This window comes from Nicotiana tabacum, chromosome 23 (genome assembly GCF_000715075.1).
Source record: "Nicotiana tabacum cultivar K326 chromosome 23, ASM71507v2, whole genome shotgun sequence".
In the NCBI taxonomy this organism is placed as follows: domain Eukaryota; kingdom Viridiplantae; phylum Streptophyta; class Magnoliopsida; order Solanales; family Solanaceae; genus Nicotiana; species Nicotiana tabacum.
Window position 1 is genome coordinate 119,561,835 of NC_134102.1, and position 24,998 is coordinate 119,586,832.

The window sequence follows — 24,998 nt, forward strand, 5'->3', positions numbered from 1 at the left end:
TTAAGATTAAGACGTCTGAATCTGAATACACATCTGAATATCAAGATGTAGGAAGTTGTCTCTATGATTGCCCTGCCTAACGTCTTAATGTGAACCACATGTATTTTACCCTTGCGGTTTCAGAAGCACTGAAACTTTAATTTATCGATCATTGTGGTATGACCGTTAATATGAGCATAAAATTGGCTAGTTCCTTAAAAAGCTTTAATCAACAATAATAAAACAATTCCCTTTATTAGCTGATGTTGAAAGCAATTATATTGCTAAGTCAGGTATAGCGACCATATCTGCCAGTGTTGTCTTTGCCAACGATCTATTTCTAATTTCTGAACTTGCCAGCGTAATGCCCTTTTTTTCTTACTGGTGATATATGTAGGAACTTGAATTCGAATGTGTACCAGCAACCCTCATGGATCAAGTAATTAATTTTCTAAATGTAAGTGCTCACTTTCGCTATTTCATTGTATTTCGTGGTTTTGTTGCTCACTTCCCTTATTTCTAGGGGACTAGGGAGGATCTCAGATGCTCAATGGCCAAAGATGCAGCAGCTATCAAGAACGAAAGCTTGCTTGTTGACAATGATGGAAAGTGCAAGGAGATAACTGGAAATCTTACCGAAGGGCAAACAGTTCTACCGCTGCAAGATATATCACTAGATTTCCAAAGGAAAATTACTGTTTCCAAACATGAAATGCAAAGTATTGCTTCTACCGTCTTGTTGGAAAATGAAGGACCATTAAAATCACTACTAGGTAACTGGATTCAATACTAATTTCGTATTGCTAGGCATCACCAATTTGGTATGAGAAGGTGAATTACACAGAAGAAGCATAATATAAATTGCCCATGCAGATAATCCGTTCGATCAGTAAGTTCATTGCTAGAGTAGTTTAGCTTGTGTGCTTGTCACTTGCTCCATGGACGTAATGTGCTTTCCTGGAATTTCCTCCCCATCCATTCCCTCGAGGAAAATTTCGTCTTGCTTTTTTATCTCAGCCTTGCTTCTATGTTAAGTGTCCCACATTGGTTAAGGTAATGACTAGTTGTCTCCTTATATAATCTTGGATAGTCCTCACGTCATGGGCTGGCTCCTTTTGGTTGAGTTAGGCTCAAGGTTTATTTTCTTAGTATGGTACCAGAGTCAGACCCATCTCAATTCTTGGTTTACGCAATGTTGGATTCCCATGTTATGTGTCCGCACTACAGGTGTCCACCCTTGGGCGTGGGGGGGCCCTGTGTTTAATGTTTCCCATTAGTAGAGAGAATAGGTTGTAGTCTCCTTGTATGGTCTTAGGCAATAGAGTAGAGATGGATTATCCACTGTCAAATCTCATTTGTAAGAGGTTATTAGTGAGGAATGGATTTTCCCTCATTGCTCTACTTGGATTCCCGGAGCACCAAGAAAGGTATGTTTCTTTATGTGGTTGGTGGCAACGGAAGTGATTTTGACAGCAAAAAATCTGCGAAAAAGGAGGATCACCTATGCCAGTTGGTGCTTCATGTGTAAAAGCTTGGATGAACATGTAGATCATCTACTATTGCATTTTCAAGTGGCTAATCGTTTGTGGAGGGTGGTTCCTAATTTGTTTGGGGTGCGATGAGTGATGCCGGGTTTAGTGAAGAAGGCGTTAGATAGTTGGGCTCACAAGAGGGGAGAGAGAAGTCCAAGGGCATGGAGTGTTGCCCCCATAGCAATCATATGGTTTATTTGGAATGAGAGAAATATGAGGGCATTTGAAGGAGTGGAACAAGATTTTGTAAAACTATAAAGTAGTCTTTTGTTTCTAGTTTCTTCTTGTTAGTTTACATATATGTATATTGTAGTCTTGTCCCACATTGGAAGAGGAGTAATATCTCCTTGTAGTGTATCGCTATAAATAGGGACCTCTTGTATTGTATTTATCATCCAATATCAATAACATATATTCTCCCGTGCCTTCTCACATGGTATCAGAACATTAGTGAGAAAAGATCGTTGTGCGTCATTCCAGCGTTAACCGGGAAGAAAGAACTTAGTCATCGTGCAATTTTTTCGGTGACCTAAGGCTTGCCTAAGTGAAAGTCACTTTCTGTCGGTGTTGTGCTAAAACCAACACCACCACGAGGTAGATCACCCTCCGACGACCAACCCCTGAAATTTTATCCGGTAGAAAAGCCGCCACGCGCCGGCAACAACTTTTCAGGCGAGGGTTCCGGCCACTTTCCGGCCATTTTTTCGCGAAACCTCTTGAGGACAGTGTGCTCTCCTCAAAATTCTGAGCCTACCCATCTAATTCAAATCAAATTCCGGCCACTTTTATATTTTTCTGGCGTGAACAGTGACCTTTCCGGCCATTTTTTGAAAATATTTCTTCAAGACAGCTTGCTCGCAAGGGAATTCTGAGTCTATCCATCCTGGTTACGACAAATTCCGACAAGTTTGTAATTTTCCGGCGAGCTACAGTGTTTCCGGCGTGAACATTGTTCCCATTGCAGAATAGTGTTATGTTTTCCTGCTGTAAATAGTTTTTTCAAGCTTTTTCTTCAGTTTTTTCACAGGAGTTACTTATTTTCACTATTTCAAGTTAACCCTACTACAAATTGTAGCGACATGGGAACCGATACTTTGAATAGTCGGATGGTTTCTTTAACGGATTATATTGAGTTCCTTCAGTACAAAGCATGTAACCAGACATCTTCTGAGATAGCTTCTGTTGTTCAAACAGGTAATAGCGTGACTTGTTTCTCCCAATCTTCATCCTCTGAGTCTTGGGTCATTGATTCAGGTGCATCAGATCATATTTCTTGTAACAAATCTCTTTTCACTACTATTTCGTATTCTCAATCTCTTCCAAAAGTAACAATGGCCAATGGGTCTCAATCCATGGCAACTGCAATAGGTCAAGCAAGCCCACTTCCTTCCTTACCTTTAGATTCAGTCCTTTATGTTCCCAATAGTCCTGTTAATCTCATAGTTGTTAGTTGCTTAGCCAAATCACTTAAATGCGTTGTTTTATTTCTTGATGACCGTGTTTTTATACAGGAACGCAGTATAGGGCGGATCATTGGTACTGGGCGTGAATCAAACGGACTTTATTACCTTATCCTTGCTAAATCACATGGACTCACATCTTGTCTTCCTTCTACAACTTGTCCTGGATTCACTAGACTTATTACATAAACGGTTGGGACATCCCAGTTTGTCAAAACTTCAGAAAATGGTATCTGGTTTATCTCACTTGTTAGCTCTAGAGTGTGAGTCATGTCAGCTCGGTAAGCATACTCACTACCATTTCCCTCGGCGTCTTGATAATCGAGTAGAGTCACCTTTTACTTTAGTCCATTCAGATGTTTGGGGTCCTAGTCGGGTCAGTTCCACCTTTGGGATTCCGCTACTTTGTTGGTTTCGTTGATGATTATTCCAGGTGCACTTGGATATTTTTGATAAAAAATCGATCTGAACTGTTTTCTATTTTCAGACCTTCCATGCTGAAATTCAAAATCAATTTGGGGTTTCTATTCGCACATTTCGTAGTGATAATGCCCGAGAGTATTTGTCTTCCCCATTTCAGCAGTTTATGAAATCACATGGGATTATACATCAAACATCTTGTCCGTACACATCTCAACAAAATGGGGTAGCTGAAAGAAAGAATAGACATCTTATTGAAACTGCTCGTACCCTACTCATACAATCTCATGCTCCGTTGCGTTTTTGGGGGATGCCATTCTTACATCTTGCTATCTTATTAATCGTATGCCATCTTCAGCTATCCAAAACCAAGTTCCATTCTCTCTCATGTTTCCCCACTTACCTTTGATCTCTCTTTCACCCCGTATCTTTGGAAGCACTTGTTTTGTCCATAACCTTACTCCAGGAACAGATAAGTTAACTTCTCGTGCTCTTAAGTGCGTATTTCTAGGTTTCTCGAGAACACAAAAGGGGTATCGATGCTACTCTCCTGACCTCCAGCGGTACCTTATGTCCGCTGATGTTACCTTCTTTGAAACTCAATCATACTTCACAGGTTCAGGTCATCACTTAGATATTTTTGAGGTACTATCAGTTTCATCTTTTGGACATTCAGTCACTCCAGCTCCACCACCTACAGCTCCAGTTGTAGCTTCACCACCTATAGCTCCAGTTCCTCCGCATAATCCAGTTCAACCTTCTGCAGCTCCACCACTCTTGACTTATCATCGTCGTCCACATCCAGCATCAGGACCAGGTGATTCACGCCCCGCATCAGCAACTGCACCTACTGCGGACTTGTCTCCTCTTAGTCAACCAATTGCACTCTGCAAAGGTGTACGATCCACACTTAATCCTAATCCCCACTATGTCGGTTTAAGTTATCATCGTCTGTCGTCACCTCATTATGCTTTTATATCTTCTTTGTCCACTGTTTCTTTCCCTAAGTCTACATGTGAGGCACTATTTCATCCAGGATGGCGACATGCTATGATTGACGAGATGTCTGCTTTACATCAGTGACACTTGGGAGCTTGTTCCTCTTCCTGCAGGTAAGTCTGCTGTTGGTTGTCGTTGGGTTTATGCAGTCAAAGTCAGCCCAGATGGCCAGGTTGATCGGCTTAAGGCTCGTCTTGTTGCAAAAGGATATACTCAGATTTTTGGACTTGATTATATTGATACTTTCTCTCCCGTGGCTAAAGTAGCATCTGTTCGTCTCTTTTTGTCCATGGTTGTTGTACGTCATTGGCCTCTTTATCAGTTAGAGATTAAGAATGCTTTTCTCCATGGTGATCTTGAGGAAGAAGTTTATATGGAGCAACCACCTGGTTTTGTTGCTCAGGGGGAGTTTAATGGTTGTGTGTGCAGATTGCGCAGGTCACTATATGGTTTGAAACAGTCCCTCGAGCTTGGTTTGGTAAGTTCAGCACAATTATTCAGGAGTTCGGCATGACTCGTAGTCAGGCTGATCACTCTGTGTTTTATCGGCATTCTGCTCCTAATCTATGTATTTATCTAGTGGTTTATATTGATGATATTGTTATTACTAGTAATGATCAGGATGGTATTACTAATCTGAAGCAGCATCTCTTTCAGCACTTCCAGACTAAAGATCTGGGCAGATTGAAGTATTTTCTAGGTATTGAGATCGCTTAGTCTAGCTCAGGTATTATTATTTCACAGCGGAAATATGCCTTAGACATTCTTGAGGAGACTGGAATGATGGGTTGCAGACCTATTGACTCTCTTATGGATCCGAATGCTAAGCTTCTGCCTGGACAGGGGGAGCCTCTTAGAGACCCTATGAGATATAAGAGGTTGGTTGGCAAATTGAATTACCTCACAGTGACTAGACCTGACATTTCTTTTCCGGTGAGTGTTGTAAGTCAGTTTATGGATTTTCCCTGTGATAGTCACTGGGATGTAGTTGTTCGCATTCTTCGGTATATAAAGTCAGCTCCATGCAAAGGATTACTATCCGAGGATCGAGGCCACGAGCAGATTGTTGGGTACACAGATGGTGACTGGGCAGGATCACCTTTTGATAGACGTTCTACGTCTGGATATTGTGTTCTAGTAGGAGGTAATTTGGTCTCGTGGAAGAGCAAGAAACAGAATGTAGTTGCTCGATCTAGCGCCGAAGCCGAATATCGGGCCATGGCTATGGCGACGTGTGAGTTAGTTTGGGTCAAGCAGTTGTTCAAGGAGTTAAAGTTCGGAGAAATCAACAAGATGGTGTGTGATAACCAACCTGCTCTTCATATTACGTCAAATCCGATGTTCCATGAGAGGACTAAACTCATTGAGATCGACTGTCACTTTGTCAGAGAAAATACTTTCAGGAGATATTGTTACAAAGTTTGTAAAGTCGAATGATCAACTAGCACATATTTTCACTAAGTCTCTTACTGGTTCTCGTATTAGTTACATGTGTAACAAGCTCGGTACATATGATGTGTATGCACCGGCTTGAGGGGGAGTGTTAGTTTACAGATATGTATAGTGTAGTCTTGTCCCACATTGGAAGAGGAGTAATATCTCCTTGTAGTGTATAGCTATAAATAGGGACCTCTTGTATTGTATTTATCATCCAATATCAATAACATATATTCTCCCGTGCCTTCTCACGGTCCCTATTTGTATAGAGGATTGGATCTCCTTTGTAGAGAACTATATTTTTGGTGTAGGTTCTCTTCTTTTGGTGACAAGAGGGGTTGCTCTGATGGTAAGCAACCTCCACTTCCAACCAAGAAGTTGTGAGTTCGAGTCACCCCAAGAGCAAGGTGGGGAGTTCTTGGAGGGAAGGATACCGGGGGTTTATTGGAAACAGCCTCTCTACCTCATGGTAGGGGTAAGGTCTGCGTACACACTACCCTCCCCAGACCCCACTAGTGGGATTATACTGGGTTGTTGTTGTTGTTCTCTTCTTTTGGTATACGGCTTTTATACGAGGTTTTCCCCAATTGTTGATAAAATTATTTACCTTATAAAACAAGGGTCTTAGGCAATCTTCTCCTTATGAGCTAGTTTTTCAGGGTTGAGTTAGAGTGTTAGACCCAAGGTCCATTTCCTTTAACATTCTGAAACTACAGAAAAAGATGGAAACAAAAGGAAAGCTTAGAAAATTTTCCATTCCCTTGTTCTCTTTTAGGTAACTGCCAAAGTTTTTGACTTATTCGCAAGTGGTGAAGTCAAACATGAAGATGCTAACTCTTAAATTTCTTCACTTCTATGCTGGATAGAATATCTGAGTATAACAGTTCATGCCGTTAAGATTACCAGCTTGGAGTTTCTTATTCCTTGTCAGCTTATACTTACCTTGGGATGTGTTTAATTTTGTCGTCGTGCCATAAACTTGGAAGTTATGGACTTCTACAATTTTTAATCAAGGCCTAGAATTGAATTGGTTCTTCGACAAAATGGAAATACTTTTTCGCAAAATGGGAATTACATGATTGTTGATGCACATTGGCTTTGTTAGAGACTTCACTAGTTTCTGTTTATGTAAAGTTTATCTGCTCCAACTGATGTCATAGAAAGGCTGCCTTAATGCAACTTATCATTTATACCTGCTTGTCACTGACAAATAAAGCTCAAACTCCATTGCTGTCAACCCTTCAGGAGTGATGTGCTGCAGTAATATGTTAAGTAACCATGTGAACTTGTATGATATATAACAGTTGTTATGTGCTGAAAGTTATAAGAAGGGTATTTCCCTCGCTTTCCATAATTTACATCTCAAGTATTCTCAAGATTTATTTCATTGATTATTCTACTTGGTTCTTTTGTGTAAATACAGACATAGAAAAGGAAGACCAGCTTCTTGATCAGTTGCTGCACTTAAAAACTGTAGCTTTTGAGAAGTTGAAAGCAAGTCGGCAAGATATTATCCTCGTAGCATCACTAATTGATCGGATACCTAATCTTGCAGGATTGGCCCGAACTTGTGAGGTGTGCAATCACGTTGTTGTTTCTGTGCTTTGTGGATTTTGGTGTTGGTATGTGCATTTTTTTAGTTTCAGGTGGTTCACTGTTCTTCTGATTAACTGATAGCAGGTATTTAGAGCATCTGTGCTGGCCATTGCCGACAAAAACGTAGTGAAAGACAAGCAATTCCAATTGATCAGGTTCTGATAGTATTACTCTCTCTTGCTTTGCTTTAATTTTTCACATTGCAGATGTAAAGAAATCTGAAGCAAGAGAGGTTACAGTGAAATGGATGAATGATGAGATTTCTTGCCTTTATATAGAGACTAACTAAATCTTTCTATAACTAAAATTTTCTATCTCATTCGTGTTAATATAATCGAGGATCTGATGACATCCTTGAATAGAATAAAGATGATGTCATTGCTGTTGCACTATTGAAAGAAAAACTAGATTGCCTGATATAATGAACTAACCCACAAATTCATTGAAGTCTCTTAATATTTCATCTCTTTGCTGTTGCACTTGCACAATTGAAAGAAAAACTGGATTGCCTGATATAATGAACTAACCCACAAATTCATTGAAGTCTCTTAATATTTCATCTCTTTGTGCAAAAACTAATGGAGTGCGCCTGTGCAATTTGACTTATAGATTAACATTATGGTCAAGGTGATTTTAGTGAAAGGAGCTGCGCGTTTACAGCAAATGGCTACAAAATGTACATAGAAAATAAATAGATAATTCTTATCAAATCAACTGAAATTGCCTTTTGATAAATAACATGTAGAACCAAGAAAATAAGCATCAATTGAGTAATATTAATCATATAAAAGAACCGCCTTCCTTGATAAGAACTGCGGATAAAAAACTTCAAACTTTTTTTGATTGGTAAAAAAGAAAAAAAACAAAATACAAAAGCAAACTTGAATTGAGTGAGCTGAAAATTCACAACTCGCAAATCCTCAATACAACTTTTGTTTTTTGTATTGGAACTTTAGATCAGCATTACCAATGGGAAAGTTACCTGGACAGGGAAAATTGTTGGGTTATCTAAGTTGAGGATGAAATGCTTGGTTATCTGGATAGTCATGAATTATGGGTTCCTTTGCATATTGACTGGAATTATTTGTTGTACGTGTAGTGTAACTGCAGAGAAATGGGTGCCAATTGTTGAAGTCCCAGTTAGTAGTATGAAAGTTTTCTTGGAGAAAAAGAAGCAAGAAGGATTCTCCATCTTAGGTCTGGAGCAAACAGCAAACAGCATTTCTCTTGACCGATACATGTTTCCTAAGAGGACGGTGAGTTTCATACAGTCAACATGGTGATCTCCTTTCCCTTGAGTGAAAATTTTTGTGAAATTATCTTCACTAGTTCTGATTATAGATTTTCATTCTTGTGGCAAATATCGTAAGACTATTGAAGTAGTTTGTCTTTTGTTTTCATTTAATTTGAAGGGCTATTTTGTACCAAATATCAATACCTTTTAATGTTTATAGTTTTCTATACCACATGGTTTTTATAAAAAAAGGAAAAAGAGAGTGCTAATGCTAAACTTGAAAACGTGTGTATATCACTAAGTTTGACAATAATACCAATTTTTTGTGAAGGCATAAAACTATTCTTAAAAATTCTCTTTCACGAAAGGAATTAAAAGTTGCACTAGAAAGTAGTAATTATTCTAATCTTTCGGCGTTTGTGTTTTTGTTACTGATTTAATTCATGATTCATAAACTAAACTAATATATTGATGCAACTCATGATTTCTTAAGACGCTATCTTTGTAACGAGTCTGATGATTGGTTGAATATTTGTAGGTCTTAGTCCTTGGCCGAGAAAAAGAGGGTATACCAGTGGACATCATTCACATTCTGGATGCTTGCATAGAAATCCCACAGTTGGGAGTAGTTCGGTCACTCAACGTTCATGTCAGTGGTGCCATTGCACTTTGGGAATACACTAGGCAACAAAGATCCAGTAGCTGCTGAATTACACTATGAACTTTTGTTCAGTGCAAGATAGCTAATTGCTTCTATCAATCCTCATATTTATTGTACAATTACGAGTCACATATTAATATAAAGAACACGTATATATGTACCCCTCAGTATGTGGTGATGTTGTTCTTGAGTGGTTCCAATTTTGTGTTATGAAAGATGACCGCTCTGCAAGTAATTTGAAGTGAGGGAACAATCCATCATCCTATTGTTTCTTATTTTCTCTTTGTATTGTGTCTTTTCTCCTAGCAAGTTGTATAAATTTATGCTACTAGTTTTGATTATTCAGATGCAAGCAATTGCTTCTTCCCTTTTTTCTCCCCATGCAGCCACCATAAGCTGATCTTGGGGGCTTAATTTGGTTTCTTTACCACTTGCTGCAGAAGTATGTCAATTCTATTTAAAAGAGATTACTAGCCACCCAATTCTCAGGTTCAAATTTGCTTACCTGTGGTCTTTGGGTTAAGTTTGTAATTGACTCGAGCAAAGTCTACTTTTGGCAGATGAGACTTATAGTTCAATTAAAGGCACAAGGGCATAGCGATTAGCGAGCACAAAAGAGGAAATGCACTTATCTCCTTGAAGAACGAAGTCTAGGGTAGGAAAGAAAAGTGGAGTGAGAACGTTGTGTGAAAAAAACAAAAAAGACAAACTTAAATTCGCAAGAGGAAAGCCAAAAAGATTTAGACAAAACCGAAAAAGAAAAAAGAAAAAAAAAATGAATAAATGCTCTTGCAGAAGACTTGAAAGTTGAAGCAGTATACTTAAACGTAGTGAGTAAAGATTAGCATGATCTACTACATTACTCAAAGCCAGAAAATAAAGAGAGAAGAAAACTCCCCAAATAATAACCCATCCCACTCATGACAAAGGGGTGCAAAACCAAATGGACTGGGGGAGGTGGTTTGAAAATGAGAAAAACATGCAAGCAAAACAATATTCCTTTAAAGGTGACTATTTTACCTTTCCTTCAATGTCCAATATACCATATCTCTAGAAATGGCAGCCTTTTTCACCTTCATTGCCCTCTCTTTTATCATTACATGGGAGCCCTTTATTGCAAATGCAAAAATCTTTTTAGTTCTAATGGAAGATGACCCTTTTGTTTCTACACAATCAAAGTAAAAACTCTTGCCTCTTTCTTAGCATGATGTAGTCTAACCATTATGCATGCACTATGCTTTATTATTGCTTATTTTGCAGGAATTTTGAAGATTTTGATATCTACAAGGAAAGTATAAGAAAACAACATGACATGCTTCTAGAAAATCTCCTTGAAAGAAGTGTGTATACCAAAGTTTACAGCTACTCTCATTTGATCAATGGATTTTCCGTTCATTTGACATCTCATGAGGTAGGCATTTATATTTTCTTTTGACTTGATTGAACTGATTACTTAAACATGTTACTTTTTTTATTGTCTTTGACGAGCTAAATGCTCGAATAATTGAAAGTGTTACATTGCTGCAGGCCCTTGATATTCTAGAGAATGCAGAAGGTGTTAGAGCCATTTATGAAGATGTGAAGATGAAGAAGTTGACAACACATACACCTCACTTTTTAGGAATTCCTGCTGGTGTCTGGCCTAAATTAGGCGGTCCTACGGCTTCAGGGGCAGGCGTTGTAATTGGTATGATTGATACTGGAATCAATCCATTCCATCCTAGCTTTTTGGCTCAAGAATCAAATGGTGATCGCCGGGGTGTAGTTGTGAAAAGTGGAAAGTTCAAAGGGAAGTGTGTGACTGGGGATAGATTCCCTGAAACAGCCTGCAACAACAAGATAGTTGGAGCACAATATTTTGCAAGAGCTGCAACTGCTGCTGGCGAATTCAATGCCTCTCGTGACTATGCTTCCCCTTTTGATGCCGATGGACACGGAAGGCAAGTGACTTAGTATGAACCATATACTTTATGTTATATCTTGTTGAGTCTCCCACATCGGCGAAGGAATGAGGGATTTGGTCTCCTTATATGGCTTGGGATGGGGGATTTGGTCTCCTTATATGGCTTGGGCAATACTCACCTCAAGAGCTAGCTTTTGGGGTTGAGTTACGCTCAATGTCCATATCTTTATCATGGTATCAGAGTCGGACCCATCCAAATTCTTTGTTTCATCGATGTTGGGGCCCCATATTATATTATTCACGCTCCAGTTGGCAGGCCTGGGCGTGCAGGGAGGTTTTGGGTCTCCCACACGGCTAAGGGATGGGGGATTTGGTCTCTCACCTCATGAGCTAGCTTTTGGGGTTGAGTTAGGCCCAAAGTCCATATCTTTATCATATCTGGCCTTTTTAACCATTATTGTTCTATTTTATTTGATATTCTTTAATGATAATGCATGTTCATAATCTATGAAAGATGTTTCAAAACAGCAGCCATACAGCATCAACTGCAGCAGGAAATCATCATGTTCCTGTCATCGTCAACCATTTCAACTACGGTTATGCAAGTGGTATGGCTCCAGGAGCAGGGTAATATTAGTATGCTGTTTTCATTTTTCTATTAAGAGTTTTACATGTGAAGTTTGATCTTAATAAGGACAATGAACTGTGCTGTAACAGGATTGCTGTGTATAAGGCCATGTACTCTTTTGGAGGTTTCATGTCAGATGTTGTGGCTGCAGTTGATCAGGTTCAGCAATTGTCAATGAATAGTACTTAACTTATTATGCATCTTTCCCCCTTTTTTTTAGACTTTTTACAAGTTAAATAGCTAAAACTCCAAGTTAATTTTGGCAAACATTCTTATTGTTTAGGCAGTGGAAGATGGAGTGGATATATTAAGCCTTTCTGTAGGGCCAGCAAATGTCCCTTCTGGTCCTTCTGCTTTCCTCAATGTTCTTGAAATGCAGCTTTTATTTGCCACAAGAGCTGGTGTGCTGGTTGTTCAAGCTGCTGGAAATGGTGGTCCTTCTTCAACTTCCATTCTTTCCTTTAGTCCCTGGATCACAAGTGTTGCTGCCTCCACTACAGATCGTAGATATAATAATTCAATTGTTCTTGGAAATGGACGGAGCTTCTCTGGCAGTGGTCTTTCACGTTAAGTCCCCTTACCCCTTTCTTGCTGTTAACTTTCTCTGTTTTATCACTGAAAATGTGGTTTCCACATCTTACTTTGCAGCTCCAACGCTTTCAGGAACGTATTTCCAACTTGCTGCTGCATCTGATGTTTGTAAAGGGAATACTACCTCTGGCCTCTTGACAGTTGAGAGCTGTCAAGAGACAGAACCATTCATCCGAACTTTAGTTCATGGGAAGATAGTGATATGCACATACACTTTTGATTTTGAATCAGAGACGGCAAGCATAGCCACTGTTGCTGATACAATACAAAAAGTTGGGGCTGCTGGCTTTGTACTGACAATGGATCCTGATATTGGTTCTGAACAAATTAAGGGAGCCACAATGACCTTGTCGGTACCTGGTCTAATCTTAAACAACATGGAGGCCTCTACGGTATCTATCTCATATTCATAATACTTGATAAGACTGTCAACTTTGTATTAATTCTGGTGCTCTTTGTTGTCTGGTGCAGTCTCTGCGCGAATATTATAACTCCAACACATTGAGAAGTAGAAGTGGAAGGGCTATTAGTTTCAGAGCTACAGCAAGAATTTTAGATGGGAGACAAGCTAGTTATACCAAGCAGGATCCAGTTGTGGCATCGTATTCATCTAGAGGTCCTGATGTGAACAATGCATTCTTAGACACCGCCGATGTCCTTAAACCAAACATCATGGCTCCAGGTTCCTCGATATGGGCTTCTTGGAGCCCTACTAGTGAAGGAGATCGATACATCAAAGGTATAAATATACAAATGCTCATTTGACACACTTGGAAAATGCTACTCAAGTTTTTTTTTTTAAATTTATTATATAGGGGGTAGGGAAAGGGGAATGGGGAGGCCCAACCATCTGAGCTACTAAGATTCACCTGGTACTCAAGAATTATTTGTCATATGGTGCCTTTTTCAAATATCAATTATTTCTACTTTCAAGAATGGTAATATGAAACCACATCTTTTTACCAGGACAAAATTTTGCACTACTATCTGGAACAAGCATGGCTACACCACACATTGCTGGAATCGCTGCTCTAATTAAACAGAAGCACCCGGGCTGGACACCTGCAGCCATTACATCCGCAATGATGACAACTGCAGATGTAACTGGGCACTCAAATGCCCCTATTTTAGCTCAACAAACCAACCAGCTAACTCCTGCTACTCCGTTTGATTTTGGAGCCGGACTTGTCAATCCTTCTCGAGCCATTGACCCTGGACTTGTTTTCAAGGCAGGGTTTAAACACTATGTACTGTTTTTATGTTCAGTTCCAGGAGTCGATGAAATGTCTGTAAGACGAGCAGTTGGAGTTGGATGCCCGAACAAGAAAAAAGCATGGTGCTCGGATTTAAACACGCCGAGTGTGACAATATCAAATTTGGTAGGCTCAAGAAATGTGATCAGGAGGGTGACTAACGTAGGTGGCGTAGATGAAAAGTACCAGGTGATCGTGAAAGAGCCTCTGGGCGTGAGTGTTTCTGTAACGCCACAAGTTTTTAAGATAATGGCCAATGCTTCAAGACATATTACAATTGTCCTAAATGCAACTCAGACAACCAATGTTTACTCATTTGGAGAAATCGTGTTCGAAGGTAACCAAAACCATAGAGTTCGAGTGCCTTTGGCGGTGTTTGTAAGCAGCACTTTACATTCATGATGCTCTTTTATATGTTTTCAATAAATAAACTATTCCACACTAGCTTACATTGTAATCAGACTAAGATTGTGATTGTGATTGTGATGCCGTTTACCTAAATAAGCCGAAAATCTTTCAGGTAACTTCTTCTAAGCTTGGGAGCTTGAAGTATATCCCACTCCCTCCAATATATAGGAGATAGAAAAAATAAAATGAAATGAAGAGGGGACATGAAAGTAAGATTTGATAGGAATTATCAATCTTCAGTTTGTTAATGGATGGACCTTTGAACACCTTGATTCTTGGACTTAGTTGATGAGTCTGTTCATCGACGACCCTTTCGTAGTGAAGCAAAAAATTTGGAAAATAGGCCAGGCTTTCTTTGAACCTGAAAGAAAGTGAGTGTTTTTATAAAGCAGAGATTTCTGAAAAGCTAGAATGCTGAATAGTATATATAACTTGTGAGTGAGTGACTTACCTGAAAAGTTTTTACCATAGCTTTTATTTTATTGGTGCTAGAAGCCATATTCTTCTTTTTCTTGGATTTCTTATTCCGATGCATCAATGTTCTGAGGAATTTTGGCATTTCAAATTTCCAGTGTCCCATACAAGTTGGAAGACTTACATATCTTGGCTTATTTTTCACTGCAACAATCTGTAAAAATGTGTTATAGATAGTTACAAATACTGCTAAGCTGTGTACAATGATCTTCTTCATTATCCTTCAAACTTCCCATCTTATTTAGGCAATGCATATGTTAATGAGATTAAAACCTGAGAATTCTGTCTTTGAATTGGCTGTGGAACCAAAGGTGTTGATGGTTGTGATCGCGCCGAAGCTCGAAGATTTCTTGAGTAATCAAGAAGCTGAGCTTTCCTATTGTATCCTCCACCATTAGCAACATGTCTAACATGAAGATGTTGATGGTTATGATATTTGTTATTTGATGAACTGCTCCTCTTTCTCCTAGGCCCCTCAACAAGAACAGAAACATATACTGTCCTTTCTCTCAAGTATGTAACCTAAACCATCAAAACACAAAAGGAAACAACTTAACATTAGTTTTGGCAAGAAAATTCAAAAGAAGACTAAGGATGATCACAGCACTAACCATTCTTGTTGGCATTGTCCTTTTTATTCTTTCAATGGGGTTCTTGTTTTTCCTTCTCTTTTTATTGGTGGTGGGTTTTTTTTTTTTTTTTTTTTTTTTGCGGGGGGGGGGGGGGGGGGGGCGTGGTTGTTGAAGAAAGAGTGAAAGAAGTATGAAGATTTGAAGATTGGAGATGAAGAAATGAAATAGGAAAATGTTGGTTGATAGTTTATATAAAGTGGAATGCAGGCCTAAAGGAAGGAAGATAACCAAGTCTTAATTCATTGTTAAAATCGTAACCGAATATATTATAATAAGGAAGGTCCTTCCAAATAAGAAAGCTAAATTATGATTAAGATAGATAATTTTAAAAGTAAACAATGAATTCTATTTTGAAAAGGAAATACTTTGTTATTGCTTTATGTTTACTTTTCTTTCTCCTTTTGTCTTTATCATTTAGGTAATGATAAAGTAGAAAATGTTGTGTATGGTTAGATAATAGGGACATTTAAATCATTAAACTTATTGAATCAACATAGGTGGATTTTATGATGTGCTAGTATTACCATCCTATAACTCTTCATGTGTTGTTATAAGCCTATAGCAACCACTCCTAGATTTTCTTCTTCTTTTTTCCTCTTATGTTGTTGACAAGCTTGGGTAAGGTGCAAATGTTAAATTTAATGAGAAAAAGGAAGGTTTTAATTAATGAAATTCTGGAGTTAAAAGTTTATCCAGCAATAATTAAAATTTAATTGTGAGTAACCATCTACAATGAACATGAACGGGTAACTTCAAAAGTAGGATAATTAATCTATTGTAACCGATCAAACTAAACGTATATAAATTCTTTTAATTTTACTGGACTATACATGCTTTAAAAATAATAATGCAAGATTTAGAAAAGGTAACTTTCCTTTTCCTTCTTGCAATTAGTGTCCTTAGTGTTGTGCCCTGATTTTATTTTTATTTTTTAAAAAGGTGTATTTGAGTTGCCTATAATTATTGTCCACCTGTGACAATCTTTGGAGCAGTATCATCTGATAATTACACCCCAACAGTTGAATCAATGATCTTGTAGCATGTGGAAGACACATAGTGTTCAAGACAACTTGGGTGCACTTTTATTATTTCACCCGATATCTGCTGCCTTCCACTTTCACTAGCACAGATACTGAGTAACTCTTTCTACTAGCACAAATATTGAGTAACTCTGCCTGCCAAGATTTGGACTATGCGAATAAATCACATATCATTTTTGTCGATTTCTTGGCTCTTTCTTAAGGTGGTTACATAGATAAAGGAATTGAAGTTAAACTAATAAGCAAGTAGAGTCCTCTTCCACCCAATAATATCAGTTTCTTCTGTTTCATGGTAACCCACCATCACAGCTATTCAAAAACTACAGGTGATTGAGCAATTTTGGACAATGACAACATCAAAGTATATCACGAACAAGAAAAAATCTTATTAATCAAAGCATCACTTATACAGAAATTTAGAAGTCAATCAATCTAACAAGAACCAAAAGCAAAAGGTTGTTACAAAACTCACAATTAAAAGAATCATTAACACGAGATGCTGACACTTCTAAGCTTTGTCATAGAAGAGCCAATTAAAGGCATTGATAACCAATTCTCAAGCAATTGCTGCCTATGTCGTCAGGTCTGATTAGAAGTTCAAAAATGAGTGGAACGAGGGAATTTAGAGGGGAAAAAAAGCCAGGCAAGCTTTAATTGAAGTAGGGGCGAAGCTCCTCTCCTTACAGTCAAATGGCTTTCACTCCTCATAGAGAGTTAGAAAGCATCAGTTCCCATAGCGAGGCTTAGGCCGACAGTTTCTTCGCTTAATTCAAGGACACCTGGGATTCCATTGCAGACTTACCTTTGCCAATATGAAGCTATCTGTTCCAAATCTGAGTAATGCAAGCACTGATTGAAGAATAGTGTTAGAATATGCAAACAAAGTTCGAGGTTGAAGCATGACTATGGAATCGAATGAAATAGTATTATAGATAAGCTAAAAATTTTTTTACAACAAAGACAAGATAAAAAAAATCATTGCCAGAAAACAAAATAAGAAAGGAAAGAAGATACATTAAGAACTAAAACAACATGTTGAATACAATTCTACGCTCTCCTTTGACTAGATGAGATCTCCTGATCGCAGTCATCCAACTAAATACATGAAAATCAAAGATTAAGTGAGAAATGTGTTCAAGAGTCCTTTGAACTGCTTGAGTTCTCATCTTTCCAAGATGCTTGCCACTGCTTGTCATAAAAAGTAGACTCTTCAACCAACTTTTTGACTGTTTCTATATCCTCATTCTTGCGGATCAGAAGCACACCAGCCACAGCTATAAACAATAGTGTTTTGCAAAAGAAGTTGCCCATTTGATCGACGAGGCCTACACCAGTCAAGCTATCCACAAAATAGGCCATAAAGAAACCAACCATTGCAGCACGACCTGCATAAGATTTACATACTCTATTAGTTGATCAGTTTAGTAAAGAAATATTTACAGCTTTCGTATTTGGAACTGGAAACAACTACTGGAAAAGGGTACGAGCAAACCATTGAGAAGTTCAGCTTCAGGGAGATGGAATCTCTTCATCCATGCCCACCAAGGAATAATGGATGTGTCAAAAAGCACAGGTTCTTCATTACTTGATGACTCTGGATTATCTTCCAACCATTTCCTTCTCCGAACCTCTGCAGATGAATAGCCATTCGATTGTTAGTAAATCAAGCGATTTCATATGAGTGCCCCAAAGGCGGCTCTAGAAAAGGAGATGTATGATGTTTTCTACTCTTAATAACTGCTAGGTATACCTTATATCAAGCTAAGACAATGTATAATTGGGAAACATCTAGTGTGTGTAAATGACAAGGAAAAAAGAATGAAAAAGTACAAGTTTTATGGTGCATTACACCATCTGATAGACTTAATTGATGGCTGACCATAAGCTCAATTCAAAGGCATAGCAACTAAAATGGAGAAAAAAAGATCAATATGGTACAACATTTCTATTAAGAGTAACAACCACATAGTTGCTGGTTTAATTCACCAACTTCTCATAAATCCTCAATTGTCATATACATATGATAAAAAATCAAGATGATGCATCAAGCATGAAACAAAGCATCATTTCCCCCAACAAAGTAATAAACTTAGTGCTTTATCACGAAGCATATCAAATCGACAAACTTTGGTCATGACAGAAGGCTGAATGACACCACATCTACTCCATAAGTCATAGAATGTTCCATTTCTAGGTTACCCCCCTCTTTTAGTTGTTCATCAGCTCCCTGCTTAAGGACTAAAGACAAAAGTTACTGGAACCATTTCTTAACCATGAACTTTTACTTCTTTGTATAATCCAAATATCAGTACTAAAAAAACTCTTTATGCTATTCAACTAAGGAAAAACAATAGCTAGTAGAAGTATCATCCGAAACAGCATTCACTGTAGCCAGACTGAAGTACAATTTTGGTAATCATAAGTCAAATAAATTAAATTAACAAAAAAAGAAGTTGCATGTCGAAAGCGAAAGAACAAAAGCTAAAATTAGTGGAGCAAAGGAGCAACATGCAAAGCAGAGAGGCAAAGACTCACCAGCATCAATAACAGAATCCCAATGGGTCTCTCCATCTTTCTTGAACTGCATCAAATCCCAAGTCCCGCTAACCCATCTAGGATCTTGAAATTTTTTTACAGTCTCCGGTGCCGGAGCTCCGGTGGATACAACCGGCGCTGACCCATTAGAGTCCAAAGAAGCCTCATTTGACTCCTCAACTTTCAAAGGAGCTTTTTCTTCAGGTATTTCTGGCTCAACAGTGACAGCAGAAGTAGAAACTACACCACTTGACCCATTATCAACAGCTCTCGGAGAAACCGAGAAAGAGAGATGGGGTTTCTTTAAAGTTAGAAAAGGATAAGGTTTGTGGGTTGAGAGATGTTTTGAAGGAGAGAGAGTAGGGAAATGAAGTGGAGGAGCTGAGAATAAGGCCATTGACATTATCGTAGCTGTTTGAAGAGGTAATGGCAGAGAAAAAGAAGAGCTTTTAGGACATTGGTATACTGATCTCTCAACAATCCTTAGCCGCAGAAATGGGGGAGGGGCTTTTGGATTCGTTTGCTTTGCTTAACTTTTAAAATAAAATACATTTCCTAATAGAAAATACACACATATAATATAATGTATGAGACCAGAAGTGACGCGTAACAGCTAAAGTTGTTTTTATTTGGTTACGATTTCAAGTTGTGAAAATAGCCTCATGCAGAAATGTACAGTAAAACTGTGTATAATAGATATTTGTGGTCCGATCCTTCCCTAACCGTGCATAGCTAGGTGTTAGTGTAATTGCCACCAGAACCAAGTGAATAATTGACTTCTTGGCTCTTTCTCACATAGTACAAAAGGCTTAAATACTTTAAAGTATGAGAGGCGTATCTGTGACTAAATTAATATAGGGATATCTACTGTAATTTAGCCATTCTTTTTGCTAATTAAACAGCCCAATTTGGTTATTCAATTTTTGTACTTATTATCATCAGCAAAATCCAATAGATTTCAATGCTGCTTTAGCATTTTTAGTATTCTGTTGCCTGACTATTTGTATTTTGATACCAATTCATTGAATTGACCAACTGTTAAGACCAGTTTTGCGCTGCTAAATAAAATTGAGCTTAAGTTCTGTGTTATTAATGTTTAACTTTTTCTTACAATTAAACTAAGTTGACAGAAAACAACAAGTAACTCATAGCAAATTTGTTATGGTAATCTCAAAATTAAAGTAATTATTATATTCTGGTGCATATACCTTAAATTCCATAAAATTATGGACTTATCATACTCATTACTTATGTTAATCAACAATTATACTTATGTTACTCTTGCATGAGGTAACAACAGGTTCATCGATCTCTTAAAAATAATTTTAGTTCTCACTCTAATTAGCACTCTGATTATAAAGATATACATTAGTTGCAAGTTACAAGATAATACAGCTAAATTATTATAGTTTTAATTATGCATTTAATTTTCCAAATTAGAACCATGCACTAGTTGCAAGTTGCAAGCTAATCCAGCTAAATTATTATAGTCTTAAGTATACATTTAATTCTTCAAATTAGAACCATATAATTCTGTAGTTCAAATAGAAAAGAGAGAGAAAAAAGGTAAGGTTTGAGATATGGTGGGCCAGTACCGGTTTAACCCAACTCAACAATTGGCCAAACTAAATCTGCACGGCAGCCTTTTCTAATTGTGATATTGACAAGGCTTTACTTCAAGCTCCATGGCAAGTTGATTGAGGTTTACTTCATTGAAACACTGGGTCTAGTTTATGGTTGGCTTGAATTATGTATATTTACAAAGTGTAAATCCGATAATCTTGTACTAGAATATATATTTCGTGCTTCTTGAGACGAAAGATTTATGTATACGGTCGAAAACGGACTTGCCCGATTTTGTACGGTTAATTGAGACCAGGGCGACAGACCAAGGTTCGATCTCAAAATAGATTGAATCATTACATGTATAGATATTGCCTAGCTCGTGATTCAGGGATCAATCGAGATCGAAACCAGCTAAGTTCGAGACCAGCCAAGATCGAGATCGAGCTAAATGGAGATCGACCAAGATTGAGATCGAGCTAAATGTAGAGACCGATCGAGGCCAAAGATCTGCCTCGATCAAAGAAAGCTTATTGAGCCAAAGACAAAGAACCGGAATATCAGCAATTGGGTAGGAATCTCGGCGAAAATCACGGCGCAAATCATGGAAAGACTAATTAATTAATCTATCATGGGATCCCCACTACGTATTTTAGTTATATCCAAAATAAGATTTCCTCACTATATTAAGGGTTGTTATAATTTGTAGGAGACATATTCATGAAGTTCCATAGAACACAAAACAATACATTATTCTTTGCTGGCTTTGATATTTAGTTATATTGTTGTTACACCCTGTGCGTCCCAAGGTGACGTATAATGAATATGAGACTTGTTAATCATGATTTATGAGTTTAAAGTCATGATATGACTATATATGATGTTTGGATAGAAAATATAAAGTTTGGGAAAAATCGAATTTAAGTTGCAGAAAAACCGACTAAGGATTTGCCTTGTAACGGAGCTTTTTGAGAAATATATTTTGTGTGATATATGAGATCTTTTTGGGATATATTATATACCAAATTGAAGGCCTTGGAATGTAGTTTCCAACTCTCTTAACCGTTCATTCATACGACATCCGGATAAAAAGATATAAGCGTCGAAAGATGGGCCAATGAGAGGGTGCCAAGCTAGCACCTCTTTGACTTTTCAAAAGTTGATATATAGGTCTTAACTCGGCTCTCTATTCATTTTGACATAGAACCCGACAAGAGAACACCATAAAACCTATCCTTGAGCTCTCTAATAGGGTCTCAAAGAATACTAACATCCCGGGTACAAAATCGAGAAGCGATAACATCATAACGATCCCTATGACGTAAGTATCATTGAACCGCCTCTCTTTTTTCTTTGTAGTTCTAATTTTTTAAGGTACTTCATAGTTAAGAAATGTCTAATTTCTGTATTTAAGTGTTTAAATAACAAGGAAGGTTGATAAATTGGTTTCCTAATATTTAGAACTCAAGGGACGGTGATCGGAAGCCGTGAGTTCGATTTATTTCACTTTTAGTGGACTGTTTTATAGTCCACTCATGTTGGCCTATTGTGCTGCTGATTTATGGAGTTTGAAAGGATGAAAGGCGTGGATAAAGGCCACATGTGGTAGGGTAATAGTCTGATCGCTCGTCGTTACAATTTCAGGCTAATTGATAACTTATTGATTGGGTATATTATGGTATATTTGGGGGTTTTGTTGTATTGAAGGTCCAGAATTATAGTTGGGTTATTTTTGAGTTGCTGATTGTATTGTGTTTGTATCTCACCTATAGTAGCCTTGATGGAGCAGTGAAATCAGGGAAAATGTTGCCCGTTTTATTTTAGCATCGAGTTTTCATTTGAGATACGTGATATAACACCGCCATCTAAGTTGTACACGTATTTCTTTGTTATAGGGTTGGCGCGCTAGTTGTCATAAGCTTGTTGTTGAGTTGCATTGACGACTTGAGGTATGTTAAGGCTATCGATTCTTTCCTTTTGGCACGATCCATATGATACAAATGAAACGTGCAAACGCGAAACTTTCATAAATGACTCTATTTATAGAAGTACTAGGGGTTCCTATGTTCTGGATTCCCATATGTCCTACTTTCAGATTGTCTGTTCATGGGTCTCAAGACATTCCGAGAGATATTATTGACTTACTTCATTATGTATTACATCCATTTATACATGTTTATTGGCCCATGATCAGATGGCGTTATATACGAGTATAGTATATGTATAAGGGGTATGGGGAAAGGTTATAGCATTATATACGCATCACCACCCGATCAGCTGGTATACGTTGATGATTTCTCCCACAGTGGCTGAGGTGATATGATGGGATGCCCTTAGAGGCTTGATGATGTTATGTACGCATATACCTATGCATGGTATGACATGTATATGCACATGCATGACATTATAAATTTTTCATGATTCACAGAGCTATCTAGAATTACGGGTTGAATTCTTCACCCCATGTTTCTTTCATGTATTTTATATATTACTTTCATGCCTTATATACTTGGTACTTTATTTGTACTGACGTCCCTTTTGTCTGGGGACGCTGCGTTTCATGTCCGCGGGTCCCGATAGACAAGTTAAGAGTTCTCCTAGTAGGCTATTAGCTCAGCGGAAGGTGTTTGGGTACTCCACTTGCTCCGAAGTTGCCTATTTGGTCAGTATGATTTGAATATGTATTAATTGGTATGGCGGGGACCTATCCCGACCTTTATGACATTTATGTACTCTTAGAAGCTTGTAGACAAATGTCATATATATGGATATTTGTATGGCCTTATCGGCCTATATTTTGAGTACACAAATGATTATGTCGGCCTTATAGGCCCGTATGTCACATATATAAGTTTCTATATCATGTTGGGTCGTCCTATTTCTAGTATTCCCTTATGTTTTATTCCTGTTATCTCATGACGTCCCTTTTGGCCCACTTACCCATGACGATATGATAAGAAAGATATATTACGTTGGTACTCGGTTGTATAAGGCACTGGGTGCCCGTTGCGGCCCTGCGGTTTGGGTCGTGACAAAAGTGGTATCAGAGTAGTTCTGTCCTAGGGAATCTATAAGTTGTGTCTAGTAGAGTCATGTTTATGGGTGTGTTGTGCACCACACTTATAAGCGGGAGGCTATAGGGCATTTAGGACTGTCACTCTTTCTTCTTACTCTAGATCATGTGGTAGAGCTCAGTTGTAAAAAAATTCAAACTCCTTAATTCTATTTTATTCGTTATACAAGGACATCTACATCTAGAAAGACAGTTGGTAAGAGATTGAATGTGGCTGTGGAAGAGTTGAGTTAGAGGAACTCGATTTTGCATCATGCTTATGATGAGTAAATGTAACGTCTTCTGCAAATCATGTGTGTACTACGACGTGTAAGCTTCTTGATAAGGAGCCCTACGGCATGAATATCTATCCACCCCTATGGTAAAAAGCAACGAGAGAATCAGAAGGTAGATATAAGTTTCAACAAGTAAAAAAAGCTAGGTGAAGAAGGATATGAGGTACCCAGTTAGTGAAGATTATCTGTATTTACAATTAAGGCAGAGAAATATAAGCATTCTGAGTTACTTTCAACAATAACAAAGATATATTCACTTGACAACACCTATTTCAGTTATGCCCTGTAGGAGCTAACATATATAATTTAAGAGAAGGATGGGATATCAACATCCAGCTAGGGTTAGAGTAACCCAAAATTGTGGATGGATTGTTATCATTAGATAACATTTACGAAGGATATTGCAAGCGTGGTAATAGTTCTCCTTGTGAGATACCCAGATGGTGCACTCTAGAATAGTACAATCAAATATGAACACTAGAATGTTCAAAAATTTCAGAAGATTGGCATTGGAATTCTAGAAGGGATAAAAATTTACCTTTGTATGGCTCCCATCCCTAGTAAAAAGAGAGTGTTAGGCAACCCGAAGAGCTAGTGAGGTGAATCAAGGGGGGCTAAAAGTAAAAGAATATTTTGTTGAAGTTTTCATAATAAGATGATAGACCGAAATATTAGCAGGAGAATAAAGAGAAAGTAAATGAAGCATTATGAGTAAGATGTGATAAATGGATGATATCGGTAAATTAAAATATGACGACACGACTACAGATTCTATAGTCAAGTGAAGGAAAAGACAAGAGGTTACAGGCCTTGAGACAATAAAAGAATATAAGCCATAAAGTCATGTCCTCATTTCGAGAAATGAGTTGGTGACTCGTACGTGATTACCAGAAGGAAAAGTTAGACCCCCGAAGAAATAGAAATCAGTATGGGCTAGTGAACAAGATAAAATGAACAGGAATTAGGGATTTGAAGGATTTGATAATAGTCGACATCGTGAGAATTTCAGAGATCGTGTTCCGGCATAATAGAATCGACAACAAAAGAATAACCTTTAAAGGCCATTCAGGAAGACACTTTCCTAAAGAAAGAACTGTGAGAAAAGTTAAGCTTAAGGGACTAAGTGTGCCAGTTACACTAGGTGTCACCTTCGTGCGTAAGAAATTTAGTTATCCATGGTACAGAAAGGTTACCACAAGGCAAGTAAAAGTCCGTGGAAATATGAAAAGATGCCAAAGATGAAGAGGTAAAATATTTATAGGTAAATCTTCATAGCAGTAAATGTTAGTACTCCCCTAAAGGGGG

At 38.0% G+C, this 24,998-nt stretch overlaps 4 protein-coding genes across 10 annotated transcripts in view; 2 read left to right on the forward strand and 2 right to left on the reverse strand.

The window, feature by feature from the left end:
* The window catches only part of LOC107784157 (uncharacterized), a 62,593-nt gene extending 52,910 nt beyond the window's left edge, over positions 1-9,683 (forward strand). For all 7 annotated transcript variants that reach the window (XM_075245912.1, XM_075245914.1, XM_075245913.1 and 4 more), the window contains 6 exons: positions 377-436; positions 503-752; positions 7,251-7,402; positions 7,508-7,578; positions 8,523-8,679; positions 9,196-9,683. In XM_075245912.1, coding sequence (XP_075102013.1) covers positions 377-436; positions 503-752; positions 7,251-7,402; positions 7,508-7,578; positions 8,523-8,679; positions 9,196-9,366 — 861 coding nt within the window. In that variant the 3' untranslated portion in view covers positions 9,367-9,683. The remainder of the gene's footprint in view (positions 1-376; positions 437-502; positions 753-7,250; positions 7,403-7,507; positions 7,579-8,522; positions 8,680-9,195) is intronic.
* A 610-nt stretch (positions 9,684-10,293) lies between these two features.
* LOC107803374 (subtilisin-like protease SBT2.5) lies at positions 10,294-14,217 on the forward strand. The gene is made up of 9 exons (XM_016627075.2): positions 10,294-10,496; positions 10,579-10,729; positions 10,846-11,258; positions 11,753-11,848; positions 11,939-12,008; positions 12,133-12,415; positions 12,498-12,832; positions 12,912-13,179; positions 13,407-14,217. Exons 1-9 carry the CDS (start codon positions 10,375-10,377, stop codon positions 14,093-14,095), a joined length of 2,427 nt encoding a protein of 808 aa, XP_016482561.1. The 5' UTR covers positions 10,294-10,374; the 3' UTR covers positions 14,096-14,217.
* Positions 14,218-14,247: 30 nt separating this feature from the next.
* Positions 14,248-15,306, reverse strand: LOC107803373 (uncharacterized). Its single transcript, XM_016627074.2, has 4 exons — positions 15,187-15,306; positions 14,849-15,097; positions 14,553-14,729; positions 14,248-14,462 (listed from the first exon to the last, which is right to left on the reverse strand). Exons 1-4 carry the CDS (start codon positions 15,199-15,201, stop codon positions 14,400-14,402), a joined length of 504 nt encoding a protein of 167 aa, XP_016482560.1. The 5' UTR covers positions 15,202-15,306; the 3' UTR covers positions 14,248-14,399.
* A 1,847-nt stretch (positions 15,307-17,153) lies between these two features.
* Positions 17,154-19,338, reverse strand: LOC107803372 (light-harvesting complex-like protein 3 isotype 2, chloroplastic). Its single transcript, XM_016627072.2, has 3 exons — positions 18,783-19,338; positions 17,740-17,877; positions 17,154-17,632 (listed from the first exon to the last, which is right to left on the reverse strand). Exons 1-3 carry the CDS (start codon positions 19,183-19,185, stop codon positions 17,382-17,384), a joined length of 792 nt encoding a protein of 263 aa, XP_016482558.1. The 5' UTR covers positions 19,186-19,338; the 3' UTR covers positions 17,154-17,381.
* Positions 19,339-24,998: the final 5,660 nt, after the last annotated feature.